Raw genomic sequence first — 13,521 nt, forward strand, 5'->3', positions numbered from 1 at the left:
TACCTATTGGCAACACCTGGCGAGTCCGCGGATAGATGACGGGCGGGGAGGGGTTGCTGCTGTCACGGATTTCGAGGATCTCTGTGGACGATGCGGGGCGGCGAAGTGAGAGCGGGCGAGAGCCACTAGTGGTCATTGGTGTTGCTTCAATGGTTAGCCTGATTTCTACAACTTGAAGATCTCGCCCTGCCATCTACCATTCATCCTCCGCCGTCGGGTTGGTAATTCCTGGCCAGCAGCCATCCACGTCCACCTCCATGTGCAGCTTTTCCTCGCCCCCCCGCCCCGCCATCTCCATCGCCCCCGCTGCGCCCGCGGACTACCTAGCATAGAGCCCACTGCTCGTCACTGCTCGTCACTGCTCTCTTTCTGCTGCCAGTAGTTACCCGTTAGTTGCTGCCTTCTACTGCTGCTGCTGCTTGCCGCCTCCACTCAACTATAGCTTCCTCCAGCGAACGTGATCTGACAGGCGCAGGCCAGAACAGGGCACGTTTCGGGTTTCGTCGTGTTTCGTCTCGCTCCCCTCTCACTCAATCAGCGAAGAAAAGTCCAATCTATCCCGTGCGGAAAAATCTACTCGACGAGCCGGCCTCACCTCCGCTACAACTACCGGTTTCGCTGGGTACCTACTAGTAGTTGCCATCTTGCTGTGCAAATCGCGAAGCAATCCACGAGGGCGACACGCATCCCGTATAACCACCTTCTTCAAACAAGCCTTCCCCTTTCCCTCCCCCCACCTCCACCACCACCACCACCACCACCACCACTACCACCATTACCCCCCTACGCAACATATACCCACAATCCCCAAACTACACCAAGACTCGCTACCTCCACCTTCGTCGTGGTCGCCGCTGCCGGCCCTCCCCCGATCACCTCCTGTGTCCGAAGCGAGCCGCTGCTCGTTATTAACCGTGTCCGGCTCTGACAGGGCTCTCCGAGGCGCACGGTGTTAGATTGCACACTCCTTCGCACAGCAAAAGCAAGGAATAAGTACATACCACGGACGTTCCCCCCGTGGGATCGCACACGACTACCTTCTCCATAATCGAACCGTCGACATTCCTTTACGGATAACCATCGTGACTCGCTCCACTCGCCTCGTTCCAATAAGCGGCTCTACGCCGTCGCCGCCGCCGGCAACGCCTCATCACCATTCGCATCAGTCCACCCCCACCCGTACCGAATAGTCGCCGACAATGTTCCGACCAGCAACGCCTCTGAGCATACTGCTGCTCGCGGCATTCGCGTTGCTGTTGCTGAGCACGCTGAGCAGTCCGATCATCAATTCAATAAACATCGCGACTTTTGGTGGCGTCAAGTTCGGGGTCTTTGGCTGGTGCTCGGATACAGCAGGATGCAGTAAAGTGGGATTCGGATACGATATGGGTACGTCGCGTCTCTCGCGGATTCTGGCGGCGATGGGCGACGCGGTGGTCGGCGCGATTGTACGGGGAGGAGCTCGGGGGCGGAAGGTTGGGAACCGAGGAGCTGACGGGGAGTTGCCATCGCAGATACGATCCTCGCCAACGAGGGCAAGTCCGACTTCTCGCTACCCAGCAAAGCTCGCAACTCCCTCACGAACCTGTTGATCGTCCACCCGATCGCTGCGTTCCTGACGTTGATCCTGTTCATTCTCAGTGTCGCCGCACACCTGAACAAGCCCGCGCACTCCCCGAAATACCTCCTCGCGTTGTTGATCCTTTGTCTGCCGACACTGATCGTTACTCTCCTCGCGTTCCTCGTCGATATCCTCATCTTCCTTCCGCACGTGCAATGGGGCGGGTGGATAGTTCTGGCGGCGACCATTCTAATCGTGGTCAGTGGATTCGTCATGTGCGGCATGCGTCGGCAGATCGTGGGTCGCATCGCGCGAAGCAAGAGGATCCAGGACAATGCGGAGATGAACGGTCAGGGCCAAGCTCAAAACAACTATTTCCGCAACCAGCCGGCGCCGGCGGAGAGCGAGGACAAGCTTCCCGAATTCGCCATGTTTGAGGTCAACAAGCCCGGCCAGCCATCCCAGCAAGATGGGGATCGGGTTCCATTGAATCCTAGGACTGCGGCGCTGGAGCCGCAGGAGGATGGTGTCTACACGCGTTCGAACACGCTGCGGACCGAGAGTAGCGATCGGAGTAACCATGGTGCTCATTCTGCTCGTGGTGTCGGGCCGATGGGACCGACCGCTCCGATGGGAGGACAGTACAGGGGCCAGTATGCAGGTTCGAATCATAGTTCCGCCAACGGAGGTTCGGCGCCGTATGGACCGCCGCCACAGATGCGAGGGGGCCAGGGAGTTTATGCTGGGGAGAGAGGTGGTCAGGGAGGATATGCTGGGGAGAGAGGGTTTGGAGGAGAGAGGGGATACGGAGGAGGAGGAGGAGGAGGACCGCAACCTATGCCCATGCTAAGAACATTCGACGGGCCACCGCAAGGAAGACTCGGACCCTCACCGGGCCCAGGGGGCTTCCGAGGACCACCGGCAGGATACGATCGCGAGCCTCGACGAGGAGGACCATATCAAGGCGGCTTCACACCGGGACCGGGATCGATGAATCGTGGACCTCCCCCTCCCCCTCATGGTTATGGTCCGCAAAGCAACTATGGTTCTCAGCCTAGGGGTATGGGTCCGCCTGGTATGGGGGTGGTGGCCGGTGGCGGCCTTCGCGCACCACCACCACCGCGCCGTCAGCAGCCTCCACAGGAAGCATATGACTTTCCCGCCGGAATTGAGAATACCCACTCGGACGAGCGAAGGGAGTTCGAACAAACGCTTGCTCCAGTTAATACCGAGGTTATCGGCAGGGCGCTCTCGGACGGTGGTCGCCTGGAGGAGACGACACGGCCGCAGGAACTGGCAGCGCTGAGTAGCGAATCCGGCAGTGGAACTGGAAAGCTAGCAGTGGTCAATGAGTCACACCCAGTGTTCGGGGAGGACAGTTACATTCCCCCACGAGCACAACGGCCGATGGACGACATGCAAAGCCCTGCAGCACGGAACAGCCTGAACGAATTGCCCGGGTCATCGGTGACACGGCCCGGACCCCCCTCTCGTGCCGGCTCGTCGAAATCGAAGCGCGTGTCGGACTCGTACTACGAAGATGTGGCACCGCAGTTCGACACATCGTTCCAGGACGACCGAAGAATACCCACCCCACCGCTGCCGGCAGTGCCGCACCAACTGTCACCGGTGGTTCCCAACGCGGTATCTTACGATCCCCCCACAGGCGCACCGTGGAATCCGCACCCCCCTCCTATCCCGGACAACGAAGACGACGGACCGAGAAGCCCGACTATGTCGACCGCAAGCGGGTTCACGAGCATATCGCAGCGAGGCATCAACCCGCGGTGGCAGGAGGAGCAGAGCAAGCTCGCGCCGGGCCGGCCACAGGGAGGCTTGGGCCGACATAGTGTGGGGCTGCAGGGAAATCCCGACTTTGAGCTGCCTGTGCCAAGGGGCCGGGCGGGTCGTGGTGGGCGCGCTGGAATGCTGGGACCTGGGTTCAGATGATGAGATACGGATACGGATGCATGCGCTGGAGCCTGGCAGAGGGACATGTGGCACGTAAATAGCTGTGGATATTTTTTTTCGGAGATGGGGCGGAGGTGTTTTGTTTGTTTATCGTTTTCTCATTTCTCATTTTCTCGTCTTTTTTTTCATGCTTGCTCTCATTGCATTTCCTTCCTTCCTTCCGTTCTATATACCTTGTTTTTGATCAGCTTCGGGGTTTCTATTCTACACGGTCAAATCTTGCTATTCATTCACTTCTATTTTCTTTTCGGGTTTGATTATTCGTTGTTGGTTGTTGTTGGGCATTCTGGTACTGTCATTCATTACATTACATTGCACTTTGCTTTTTTATCTTCTACCTTTACGTTTACCTTTATCTTCTCTTTCTGTTTCTCTTTATCTCTTTATCTCTTTCTCTTTCTATTCAGAAGAAGTACCCGTAAGTTACTTGTGTGCACGTACAGAGGAGCAAGCGAGGGAAGTTCCTACTACCCATTATCATACCTAGTTTGGTTTGGTTTGGTTAATGCAACTTGTTGCTGACTGCGATGGTGATGGTGATGGTGATGATGGTATCTGTACGGTACCGATATTTACTCTACAGGGGGATGGAGGGAGAATTGAATGTTGCTTGCAGGCGTTGAGATGTCACTCTTTTGGGGCGGGTGGGAGGCGTGTGTGCACTGTGGACAATAAGACTTAACCACGGCCGCGTAGATTAAACAGGTATATGTTTAGACAGGTGTATGTTTAAACAGGTGTATGTTCGCACAGTACGAACGAAAGCAAGGGCGACGAGTGATGCACATCTGTAGAATCTAGAATCCATCGGGCTCTGTCAAAGCGAGGTTGCAGCGAGAATGCGCGAAGTGTGGCGAGTGATCCCGGCATGGGTCTATGTGAACAGCGAACAGCAGGAGAAGTAGGCGTGGCTACTCTATCACCTTCAACCTCGCACAAACGGTAGGAGTTGAAACAACTGATGTAGCTAATAGTTGGAGGAGCGAGGAATAGCAGCCGGGAAGGTGAAGGTAAATGGGGATGCAGCAGTGAAGTTTGAAGCTGTGTCGGCGGGGCGAGGGGGGGGAGGTTTATACTAAAAGATTTCTGCATGTCGACGGATTGAGAATATCCGTCGTGGTTGTCGTGACGGGGTGGAAGAGAATAATGGAAGGAATGGAAGGAATGAAGTATGTAGGTGGCTGAATCTGGATCTGTTGGCTTGGAAACAAAACACTATATTCTTCCAGGGCGAACGAATAAAGTGTATGGTCACTTTCGTATCAACAAATATCTGACTATCTGATACCGGCGCTCATATGACAATACCTAGCATGCATGGCTACTCGTCCCGCGCCTGTCTGATGCCGCCCAAATGTGCCCTCCATCTGCACAGATCGTGGGCCGGGGACGGGGGTGCACTCGATACATATCCGCAGACCGTGTTTCTGAAACTGCACGCAACGATGTGTGTTTTTATTCCAAGTCTATCTCACAAACTCGAGGACCTGTAAATCTTCCGTCCCGCCGCCAGGCTCACGTGCCAATGTCTAACCTTAACGCCACAAATGCGGCGCCTAACAGCCATCTCCATCACCCATTCCGCTGCCACACGGCAGATCCCCACAAATGACGCTTCACCGGAAAAAATGCTGGTCGACACGACCGCGTGTGGGCAGTTGTGGGCCTTGGGAGCCAGTTCGCAGAGATTCCGAAACAATAGGATCCGACCGATGCCTGTAGCCCTGCTGTCAAACTCCAGTCGGAGAACGCGCCATACCTTGGCATGAACAGTCGTGTCGGCCCCGGGCGCTAGTCCGTGCCGGTTCCGAAACGGCAGCATCCCGATGACTGTAGCCGTAACTGTAGCCGTAGAGTACTGTCGAATCCAGCCCGCGAACAAGCCGTATGTCAGCTGTAAATCCTCGATGTTTTCGGTGTTTTCGAGTGATAATCGAATCTCATCGGAAACGTAGCGTAGGCGGCATCGATCTTCCGCGTGGGATGGTGAAGCTCGGAGCTCGGAGCTTGGAGTAGTGAGCTTGTCGAAGCTTCGAAGCTTCGATAGCTGGGTTTCCGTAGCTGGACTTCCGTAGCTGCGCTTGCGGAGTCTGGGCTCCCAGACTCCAGACTTGGCACGCTCCGGAGTCCGAAGCTTTAAAGCGCCAAGCCGGCCCATCCCATCCCCCCGGCCCCCGGGTATATCCGCCCGGCTGATCGGTGCTGCACACGTGATATGTAATCGCCGATGTGCTGGGTGTGTTAGCGTGCAGTCGAGTCTCGACAGAGTTTTGAGGTTATTGCGGTGGTGCGGGGTCACGGTTTGATCTGATGGAGAGAGGATGCTTGGGTACATGGTACGGTATTGGCATCTGAATGAAGCAGTCAGCCTGTCGATTCTCGAAAGCCCACGATACGATAGCTATGAAACCCCCCTGTGCAAACGACACACAACCCGGGGCCAAGTACTCGTGAGTCGTGGCCAACTGCGACTCGGCAGACGGGTTAACAGCAGACATCTTCAGGAGATCGCACGATTCGAAATAGCGACGTAGACGAGCCCATCCAGCAGCGAAGAAAGCAGCGAAGAATATATGTAATAATTCTGATGATTTTAAATACAGCAAAGCAATGCAGATACTCCGGTAAACCCCCAAGAAAAAGAAAGAGAAAGAGAAAAAGAAAGACAAACGAAAGAGCCATCGTCGCGATGAATGTAAGTTCTCTAGAAAGAACGTACGCCAAAACTGAACAGAAGAACGGAAAACAGAAAGAGGAAAAACAAAAACAAAAACAAACGCCACCCGTGTAGTCAAAAACAAATCCATAAACAAATCCGCACCGACCGACCGCACCGTGGGACAAATGGAACACCCGTGTAATGAATGACTGGACGAAAGGAAGTTCCGATGTATGTGTGTATGTGTGTATCGCTCGCCACACTCTGCTTTTCTTCTTTCACTTCTTTTCTCTTTTCTTTTCTTCTCTACCGCTCGCTCGTTCTACCACACAGGCCGGCTCAGGAACTTCTGCTTCTCGCTTGTCGACAGCCGCACCTTCTTCGGGATGCGCTTGTGGCCGTTGTTCTTCCGCGGGGGCAGAATCTTCTTCTGCGAGGAGCGCGAGGTGGAAGCGCGGATGAGCTTTGGGCGCTGGAGCGTGGGTATAGGGAGCTCGATGGCCTCGATGAGAGCCTGTACGGTCTCCTCTTCCTCAACAACGGCGAGCTCGGTCTCGCAGACGGTGTGGATGGTCTTCTCCTCGGCGGGGGACTGGGCGACGATAGCTTCCTCCTCATCCTCCTCCCTGGACTCGTACTCGTCGCCCTCCATGCAGATACCCGAGTCGACGTGCTCGAGGGCAGGGCGGACAAAGTCCAGTGGCTCCTCCTTGACATCGTCATCATCGTTGTTGCTGGAGCTGACACTCGTAGCGGGGGAGTCAGGACGGCTCTCGTTCTCGTCGCCCGACGAGCCGTTGCGGGAGTCGTCGTGTTCGCTGGAGTGGCCGCTATCGTGGTCGTAGTTGTCAGAGCCGTTCTCGGAGCCGGACTCGGCAGAGTCCATCTCCATCATCTCGATCTCGATCTCGGCGACGGCGCCGGCGGTGGGGGCCCGCATCGTCGCCTCAAACTCCTTGAGCACGTCGTCGATGATCGGGAAGTGCGGGGCTTCGCGGTTGATCTGGCGCGAAGGCGGCCGCGAGAACTCCTGGCCCGGACCCGAGGCGGAGGCGCTGTCGATGAACTCGCCGAAGGAGCGCAGCGAGGACTGCGACGACGAGGACTCCTCGAGCTCTTCCATGCTGAACACGTGCAGTGCCGTGTCCTCGTCAGCGGGGATGACCTCGAGCTTGGTCTCGGCGGGGGATGGGCGAGGGGGGAGCTGCGGCGGCGGGCCGCAGGTCGCAGTGGCCATGGCGGCGGCAGAGGCGGCCTGCTGCAGCGCTTGCTTGCGCGCGCCGAGGACTTGTGCCAGCTCGCGGTGAACGGCCTCCATCTCCGCCATTAGCGTGAAGGTGTCGTCGTACAAGGGCGCTTCCTTCTCTTCCTCGATGGCAGCGAGAACGGGAGCTTCAACCTCGGCTGGGAGGGAAACTTCGGGAACGGCGACGACCTCCTCGACCTCGATCTCGGGAACAGAGACGACCTCCTCGATCTTCTCAATCGAGAGCTCGGGCTCAGCGATCACAACGGGTGCGACAGTGACCTGGTGATATCGTTAGTATTTCTATATATTTTTGAGTGGATTCATTTGTTCTCGCAATTACCTGTTCAGCCTCGACGGGCGTCTCGGTGGCTGTGCGGGGTTCCTCATCGATGACAGGGAGTCTCTGACGGCTTGCAGTAGTACGAGCAGCCTCAGCCTGTTCCGCGATGTGTCTCTGCATGATTTCCATTCCGATCTATTCGCCGCCACACGTCAGTCCCAACTATCCCAATCACCGTCACACACGAGGGAATAGATATCCTCCTACCTTCTGGGCCCTCCAAGCCATCTGGGAGTCGAGCCAGACTACGCCGAAAGCGGACAGGGTGAACAGCCAGACCTGGCTGAAGTACAGGGCGGTGACCAGGGTGGCGGCGAGATAGGCGAGCGGCGCGAAGAAGAAGGTGCCATCTACATCGTCCACCGACGTCAACTTCGGAACGGGCTTGAGCGCAACATCCCAGACATGGCACAGCGCAGCCAGTACGACGTGGAAATGTGTGTTGCTCGTGGAGGGGGGAGTCGGACCTCTGCGTGAGTCGGACATCTTTTCTGTTATGGTTGGATGGATGGGTGCGGGATGGATGGATGGGTGCGGGATGGATGGATGGATGGATGCTGGAGGCGGGGAGGTGAGGCGGTATATAAACAGATGGGACGTTTGGTCGGTGCTGTTTGCTGGGAAGGAGAAGATCGACTTCGAGTGTGTAGAAGACGATTGAGAGCTGGAGAAATCAACAACCGCTGGCTGGATGGATGGATAGATGTCAGGCCTGCTTGTGCCGATGACTGGGTGGATGAGGGAAGAGAGTATCGAAATAAACAGAGGAGGAAGACGAAGAATGCGGGCAGTTATATCCGAATTCCACGGCCTCCCAGCTACGAGTCAGGTTGAACAGCAGGAAGAAGGCTCCGTCGCAGCGTCGGTCCAGTGATGCTTGCGGGTTTCTCCACTCCATAGATTTTTCCTGCCTTGCTATTGGAGATGCACGATTATTTTTCGCTCCCAACCCTCACCATCGAAAGACGTGGTGACATCTCCTGGTGTCGTCGTCGTCGGTGTCGTAAAAAGATCCAACGCATGTGTTAGGTAGACATGTCGGAGGCTCCCGAATGCATGCGCTGGCACCTCACGCAGCCCCCCTCGGCGCCACACACACTCCGACCGGGTTCGTCGAATAGAGAGAGTTCCTGCACAGGAATAGCGAACCACTCTAACTAAAGCCTGCGGCTCACTGGGTTGTAGGCCCATCGGGATTTTCTGACGTTGCCCTTCTGTTCGGGCACTTATGCGGGCCACTCTATTTTGATGGGTTGTGAGTGTGCTCAGCGCGTCCGGGACACCGCCGGCCAATCGACTCGGCCGCTGTGGGACCGCCTTAATCAATGCCTTGCCGGGTGCTATACGTAGAGGCACTTTGCCATTCGATAATCGACGTCGGCACTGGGGCGAGCTGGCAGTAGCCCCTTCCCCCCATTTACCTCATAGCTGCTGGCCGTGGCCATCCGGAAGAATAAGGTTCCTGTTTGGCACCGTCGAGCCCAAGGGAAAGGTACCCGATGATGATGGATGGTGCTGTACAGGCACGACATTCCGTAAAGCTCCATCTCAGGCGTGGTAGGTATCCAGTAGGTAGTGGAGGGGAGGGTGGAACCGGGCACGGAGGGAGTCTGAGTGCTTTCATGCGGCCTCACTCGTGCTCACTGCTCACTCCGCCAGTCCGGGGTACCTGTGCCGTAGCGCTGAGCGGTCTCACAGCGAGCTAGAGGTACATACGACTAGTAGCAGCAGTAGGTACAGTGCTGCAACCTTCCATCGTGACTTCTTTCCTGCGGCGACCGAGCGATAGAGATTTCAGCTCTCGTGCAATAACGATGCCGCCGAGCTGCAAACTCGGGACACGACCCAATGAGCGCAAAGTGCCCACCAAGAAGCCCGCCGCCGCCCCGCGCCCGCACCCTTTGTTTTTCCGCACCGGATCCTAAGTACCGCAGACGATCGGGCTCTCCGTCCGTTTGACCCTTGACACGACAAGTGGGACCATATGTAGGCCAAGTCGGAACCGGACACTCCCAGACTGCCATGTTTCCATGTTTCCACGTTACATATCCTACCTACATGCCCAACGGCAACGGCAACGGCAACGGCTCGATACGATACAATACCGTACATACGACGTTCAATCTCCAGCGGTGCAGCGGTGCAGCCAGCCAGGCATCCGTCTGATTTTCGTTTACTGTCTCGCTCCCCTGGGTGGCTGCCTGCCTTACAACGTCGTTCGTTTCCTGATTTTTTTTCCCTCTTCACTCGCTGCGGCATTTGAAACCGCTCCGTCGGCCTGAAACCCAAAGGCGTGGTGGTGGTGGTGGTGGTGGTGATCCCTCCCTGTTGGCGAGAAGACGAAGAACGAAGATCTGCCCAATCGTGCATGCAGCCTTACCTGCGGGACTAATCATAGCACACCTCTCACACTTCCCGGTCGGTCGCCCATGCCTGTCTCCCATGCCAGCGAGAAAAAAAAACCGATCGGTGCGATCGGTGGTTCTGGTGGAGGTGGTGCTGCTGCTGGTGGTGGTGCCAGTGGTGGTGGTGGTGGTGGTGGTGGTGGTGGTGGTGGTGGTGGTGGTGGTGGTGGTGGTGGTGGTGGTGTCGATTAATGCAGGCGGCGACCGGGCGGTAATGTTCCTGAGCCGCCTTTCAGAATTCAGCCACACCTCACTCTTGGTTGTTGAGTGCTTGCTGCAAGCCACCATGCACCCACGGTTTGAGGGGAGGGGGGCAAGAGGGGGAAGGGCACGCGCGCGCTCGCGGGATGCCGATGTCGATGTCGAAGTTGAGACTCTACATACGGTGCCGTACATACCGTAGGTTCGCAAGCTCTGGGGACTAGGGACGGGACTGGCTCTGCTCGACGGACGCAGCTAACTACGGTACGGTACCCCGTGTTCAGACTCCAGAGTCCAGTATCCAGTGTCGTTCCTTTTGCTCGACTCTCCCCTCACTTCGGCCCCATATTTACACACTCGACACAGTTGTGAGGAAAATTATCCAGATCGATGGCCCGCGTCTCGTCGCTCTACATGTGAACTAGACGGCGAGCAACTGCAGACATTTCCGCCATGCCCCGCCCTCACCTCTCCTCCCCCTATCCCCCATCTCACATCCCCCCATCCCCTCGCTCAGCTTAGTTAACATGCGGCCATATTTTTTTTCCTTTTCTTCTCCACCGCGAAGTTCGTCGCCGTCGCCCGCAGCTGCCGGCCGAAAGTGCACTGGTACATATACCCACCTTCGCGCTGTGTCGGGCCTTCGACGACGGGCATTCGCTGGGAGTAGGAATTCCGCCGTGCGCCGTGCGGCGTGGGGTGTGTTGCGTGGTCACTGGTCAGCGCAATAAGAAAAGAAAAGACAAGAAAAAAAAGAAACCCCCCCCATCCAGCCATCCATCTCGATCGCGAGAAACGGCGGGATCGGGCAATTTTGCGATGGAGTTGGGTCGTTTGGCGGTGATGGTGGTGGTGGTGGTGCGATAAAGAAAGCAGGCAAGCAAGCGGAAAGTCAATATATGCGTTTCAATTCGAATCGAATAGATAGATCGAATCCTCGATGGGCTGCGGCGGCGAGCGGGGTAGTAAGCTGGCTGACTGCGAGAGAGAGCGCACGGATGATGGAGGAGGAACAGGAGGAGGAACAGGAGGAGGAGGAATCAGGATGCTCAGATCAATCAATCAATCATCCTCCCAATCAAAAAAGTGGGGCTCCGACGAAAAGCAAAGCGAAAGCATGGTGGGGTCGTCTGTCGCCCGCGGGTATGCTGATGTCATTGGACTGGCTCTGATTGACTTTTCGCCTGGGCAGTGATGTCGGTAGAGTGTGTACATCCACTGTACAGCTCGTTTAACGGTTTTGCGAAGCCGAAGCTGCTGCGCAGAGAGGCTGCTTGCTCTCGAAGTACGTCAAGTATTTACCGTACATAGAGTGCGCATAGAGTGCGTTCTGTCTGTCTCTGCACTGCGTGCCCATCCTCTCTGGACGCAACTCTGTCATCCCAATGCACTCTAGGTACTCTATCGAACTTCATCTTCATCTTGTACCGCCCCATCGTCACCTACGTGCCCACCCACTCTAAACGTCGCGAGGCCTTTCTGCATTCCCATGATTCATCACCATCATCGTGCTGAGTGCATAGGGACGTCCACGGGTGAGGGCTGCCTGCTATCGACGGTCGAAACAGCCGTGGCCGGACGTCGAAGACCGGTCCATGAGAAGTAAGAAGTACTTTGTCTGTCTAGAGTACTCTGTGGCTGACGAACCCTGTACGGACCAGGAACAGCTAGAGTAGGTATCGTACTCTATCTCCTCTAGCTGCTCTATCTAGTTTGCAACCAGCGAAACCAAACCAAACGCACATCACAACTCGACTTTGTAACCAGACCGCTTTTGCGAACCATCGTCACGATCCCGATCCCGAGCGTTCGTGAAGGATCTTCACCGACTCTTCAACCCCACGCCCCCCGCCGCAGACCGTCGCCGTCTCCCCGCGTCATCCCCCTCGTCGCCCCCCGCCCTTCGGCTGCTTCCTTCTCGTCGCCGGCTCCGATCGATCGAGAGAGCGAGCCTACATCAGTACACCTCCATGGGCTAGTTAACTACCCCGCACGCGTGCATAGCTAGAGTAGAGTAGGTAGCGACGGCCACGGACGGACAGAGAACACAGCTTGCCTGCCGCGAGTCCAGCTTCCGCGGGGCGAGCGGGGCAAATATTTTCAGAGCATCAGCGCATGTGGTATTCCGCTCCTGGCTACTATTCCCATTCTCCGTTCTCACCGCCTCGTTGGAAAGTTCACTGATCGTCGCCGTTGCTCGTGTGAATACCAGGAAGGCTGGATAGCTAGGTAGCTACCTCGCCTACGAGTTCTCGCGAATCGCAGTCCCAGCCCAGCAGCCTTACCAGAACTCGCGTAATCACTCGATCACCACGCGACAGAGAGACGGACGGACTGACGGAACGCTCGTGAATTGAAAATCCAGAACGCTCTCTCTCTCACTCTCTCCCGCCCGGAATGGGAAGTTGCACGACAAATTCTCTCGCTCGGCTACCCTCTCCGGAGTCCGGCTCTCATCCGCTTCAGGGATGCCGAACGCCATTCCGGCGGCGGCGCGAATTGCGATGAGGGGGATGTTTCGTCATCTAAAATTTTCATCTATCGTTCTGCAGGATGGGCGGTGCTATCAATCGGCGCGCCACCCCGATCTACCCACGGCAGTGACAGTTTCGTTTCCGAGGGTGCTGCTGGTGGTGGTCCTGGTGGTGGGTGTCTCGTTTGTTCCGGCCGGGTCTGCTTCCCGTTGAGAAAATGTGTTTACCGCGATCTGGTAATAGCTGGGCGGATGGGCGGATGGGCGGATGGGCTGATGGGGAGTGTGTGTGCGTGTGTCTGTGTGTGTGTGTGGGTGGGAAGAATACTCAGATACAGGTCTCAGATACCGGTAACTATGCTCGACGACGGCAAGATCAGGTTAGCTGCGCCACCGGGAATCGCGATGACAATCTACATTGTCCAGCTGGGAAATCTGCCGCGACGGGAACGTCGAGACTCGATGCTGTCGCCAGTGCCGGTGTAGGTATAAACTACTCGTTCCCTTCGTTCGCGACGTTGAAAACGTCCTGTTGCAGTCGCGGCTGCGGAAACCCACTTACGTAGCACCACCACCGCTGTGAGGAAGAAGAAAAAGCTCGCCGCTCTCGGAACTTCAATCGGATCAGAGCAGGTCGGAAATCTACATGCCCTACTCACCAG

The 13,521-nt window shown here is 56.6% G+C and overlaps 3 protein-coding genes across 3 annotated transcripts; 1 reads left to right on the forward strand and 2 right to left on the reverse strand.

Moving 5' to 3' along the window:
* Positions 1 to 1,099: 1,099 nt before the first annotated feature.
* BZA05DRAFT_147443 (SUR7/PalI family-domain-containing protein) lies at positions 1,100 to 3,774 on the forward strand. Its single transcript, XM_051478969.1, has 2 exons — positions 1,100 to 1,389; positions 1,515 to 3,774. The coding sequence occupies exons 1-2, from the start codon at positions 1,200 to 1,202 to the stop codon at positions 3,509 to 3,511; spliced, it is 2,187 nt and encodes a 728-aa protein (XP_051336523.1). The 5' UTR covers positions 1,100 to 1,199; the 3' UTR covers positions 3,512 to 3,774.
* Positions 3,775 to 4,967: 1,193 nt separating this feature from the next.
* On the reverse strand, positions 4,968 to 6,039 carry BZA05DRAFT_147510 (uncharacterized protein). The gene has a single exon (XM_051478970.1). The coding sequence runs from the start codon at positions 5,865 to 5,867 to the stop codon at positions 5,004 to 5,006; it is 864 nt and encodes a 287-aa protein (XP_051336524.1). The 5' UTR covers positions 5,868 to 6,039; the 3' UTR covers positions 4,968 to 5,003.
* A 474-nt stretch (positions 6,040 to 6,513) lies between these two features.
* On the reverse strand, positions 6,514 to 8,266 carry BZA05DRAFT_447898 (uncharacterized protein; the record flags this gene model as incomplete). Its single annotated transcript, XM_051487203.1, has 3 exons — positions 6,514 to 7,719; positions 7,781 to 7,915; positions 7,988 to 8,266. 3 exons carry the CDS (start codon positions 8,264 to 8,266, stop codon positions 6,514 to 6,516), a joined length of 1,620 nt encoding a protein of 539 aa, XP_051336525.1.
* Positions 8,267 to 13,521: the final 5,255 nt, after the last annotated feature.

Source organism: Tricharina praecox (assembly GCF_024521635.1).
Source record: "Tricharina praecox strain CBS 144465 chromosome Unknown BZA05scaffold_26, whole genome shotgun sequence".
NCBI lineage: Eukaryota > Fungi > Ascomycota > Pezizomycetes > Pezizales > Pyronemataceae > Tricharina > Tricharina praecox.